Source organism: Nothoprocta perdicaria, unplaced genomic scaffold (assembly GCF_003342845.1).
Source record: "Nothoprocta perdicaria isolate Ctin4 unplaced genomic scaffold, notPer1 scaffold_98, whole genome shotgun sequence".
NCBI lineage: Eukaryota > Metazoa > Chordata > Aves > Tinamiformes > Tinamidae > Nothoprocta > Nothoprocta perdicaria.
In genome coordinates, this window is record NW_020456287.1 from 1,857,376 (window position 1) to 1,860,408 (window position 3,033).

Sequence of the window (3,033 nt, forward strand, 5' to 3'; positions counted from 1 at the left end):
TAAAAAAATAAAAAAATAAAAAAATAAAAAAATAAAAAAATAAAAAAATAAAAAAATAAAAAAATAAAAAAATAAAAAAATAAAAAAATAAAAAAGCAACAGCAAAGCCTTGTCTTACCCCCCTTACAACAGGGGTAGCAAGGCAAGGAGCAAGAACAAGGACTTAGGAATGCTGAAGTTGTACTGAAAAGGATCCAAATTCCTTCAGGCCACCTGAAGAAAGGGCTACACCAGGGGAGAAAGCAGCATAATAGCCAAGAGCTGCACTGATATTAAGCTGCTGCTTTGAAAGCAGAGCAGATGCTTCAGCTATTCTTTACCTAAAGGGCAAAGAGAGAAGAACAGACTAAGAGTTGGATTCTAAGGTCATGGAAGCATAATAGCAGAAACATTTCTCTTTCCTTGCAGGGGAATAGGGTGTTATCGAGTCAGTGAAAACAAAGCAGGTATTCACTGGGCAAAACACGGTGGAAGACCAAAGGCTTTATGGAAGTGCTGCTCTGTACTTATACGAGCTGCCACCCTGTCCTGAGGTCACTGACACCGACCTGTGGAATTACCCTTAAATTGAAGGCACTTAATACCATTAATACTATTGTATCCATGGCAGTAGCACTGTCACAATAAAGACCAACTGCAAGAGCCACTGTATAAGCAAGGAAAAAAAAGATAGCAAAAGCATATTAGATAATTCTTCTAGCTTTTTTTCTGCATAAAGCATCACACTAGCTGTTCCAGCCCAACATTTCCTCTTTTCTGGACTTCACATAAACTTCCTTGGGAAACTACTTCTCCTTGTGGCTACCTCTGCCCTCCTGACAGCAGCTCTCAGTGCTGCTACAGCAGAATTCTCCAAAGTGAAACTTGCAACATCAAGAAGATCCCTTTCTCCAGCAGGGCTAACAGCCAATTCATGCCTCAACCATGGGCACTACTACAGTTGCAATGTGAGGAAATGTGCAGCTTTTCCCCGCACTTGGGCCCGTTGTGACAACTGCCACAAGACTTCCTTGCGCAGCGCAGGCCTAAGCTGGTTAAGTGAATTAATGAACACCAGTTGTGCTGTTAGGTTTCTCAGCTTTTGAAGATTGACATTTGAATATTGTGTGAGCCTCTCGCCTGCTTCCCATAGAGGGAATTCTGCAGCAGGCACGTTGTGCCAGTCACTCATTCACTGAACAGGTTTATGGCAAAGCTCTGCTTGCCACGATATTCCAGAGCTCATGTAAGCATGAAAACCTAACACTTATACTTCAATCTACTCCTGGGGAATTATTAGTCTACAATAAGGGTCACCCATTTCCCCCTCACTAAGGGGCATGGTGGTGCCTGTACAGCACTGGCTGATGCTTCACTGCCTCGCATGCTCCTCAAACTGCAGAGGTTTGGTGCAGCTGAGCTCTCTGCAGCGTCACCTGCGGCTCCCGCTGTGAGGTCGATGGCAGCCTGGATGGCAGAGTTCACCCTCATGCTTCACGCTTGCTTCTCCCTTCCTGCAGATGCAAAAGCTCCCACTTTCCTGGCAGGTGCTGAGAGGTGAACCTGGGGGAAGAGAGAGATGAAACTCATACACTCTGCACACTAATACCCCGACAGGCAGACCCATCACATGAGGTGTTTTGCTTCCATTCAGCTTGTTTCAGCGACGGAATTGTCCCGGAGACTAACCTGGGATGCAGCATCCCCAAATTTTGTCCCCTGACCGCTACAGGCCATCTTTGATGCACTACGCAGATCCTCAGTGTATCACTAGGGATATCACTGTAGTACAATATCCCCAGTATTGTACAATATCCCTGATATTGTACTGGGCAATACAATATTCCTGGGATATCGTACTGCCAAGCTTCGGGCTCCTGGGGCTTCCAGCCTCCCTGGATTTCTCAGGCTAAAGCAAAGGCCGTTCCAGGGAGCGGTGTGGAATGTTGCCCTACTGCTGACCATAGCAGCATGGTCTCCATCAGGTCTCCAGGGCTTCATGGTGAGACTGTTTTTCCCTCTGTCTCAGCTGCCCACCTCTCCAGGAAAACACGGGTTTGCTCTCCTCACGGGGAGCAACAGCTAGGATAGTTTTATCAAAGATCACACAGGATATAGGCATTTTAGGCTTTCTTAAGGCATTTTTTTTAGGCATTTCTATGCAGCTCTCACTATAAGTAGAGAAGGAATGGACAGGCACACCCAGCACCATCACACTCACAGCGTGAGCCTGCCACAGAACAGCGGGCTACGAAGTAAAATAAACACCACCCTCACCTCTCGGGAAAGGAAACACGCAATGCTCAAATAAAACACTCAAACCAGCCCAGTTCTCAACTTTGCAGCAAGGAGACTTGCTGGGCAAGCGGGTTAAGACCAACTATGCCCTGAGGGTGAGGAACAGGGCCAGGGAGCCCCTGCTGCTTCTCCGCTGCGCTCGCCCTCCGGCAGGGCAGAGCAGCACGAGGAGCATCCCTCATTCTTCCACCTACTGCGGTGCTGCACTGCAGCCTCCCAGAAATACACTTTGGGATAAGGGGAAACCTTCCAGGAACACAGAAGTTCCCTGCGCCGGTGGCAGGGACCACGTCCTTTTGGGAGCGCTGATACTGCAAGCAAACATTCGCTCACGGGAGAGGCTTTAAGAACAGCTGTTTCCAAAGAAGCTTATTATTAAAAAAGACAAATGTTGTCATTTGGTTACTCCGGGTGTTAGATCTGCTGAAGATGACTGCCTGGCATGAACACACACACGAGGGGTTTATAAAACCACCGTGACTCTCGTGACAGAGGCCCTGAGCAGGAGCTATTCCCGCACGCGGCTCCCATGGGTCGCTCCCGGCCGGGCGCTATCCCGGGGCCGGGCGAGCGCGCTCGGAGCCGGGCCCAGCCGCATTCCCACCTCATCCCGCGGGGCGCTCGCGGAGCGCTCAGCGGGGCTCCCCGCGCCGCCAAGTCCGGCGTCCCCCTCAGCGCGGCCCCGGTCCCGGGGCTGCCGCCCGCGCTCCCGCTGCTCCCGCAGCCCTGCGGCCGCCCCCAGCCGCGCGGGGCCCC

General features: G+C 50.3%; 1 protein-coding gene across 1 annotated transcript in view; it reads right to left on the reverse strand.

Moving 5' to 3' along the window:
• Window positions 1-1,509, reverse strand: part of SLC25A15 (solute carrier family 25 member 15) — an 11,699-nt gene extending 10,190 nt beyond the window's left edge. Inside the window, exon 1 of the mRNA XM_026053331.1 lies at window positions 1,416-1,509. Coding sequence (XP_025909116.1) covers window positions 1,416-1,470 — 55 coding nt within the window. The 5' untranslated portion in view covers window positions 1,471-1,509. The remainder of the gene's footprint in view (window positions 1-1,415) is intronic.
• Window positions 1,510-3,033: the final 1,524 nt, after the last annotated feature.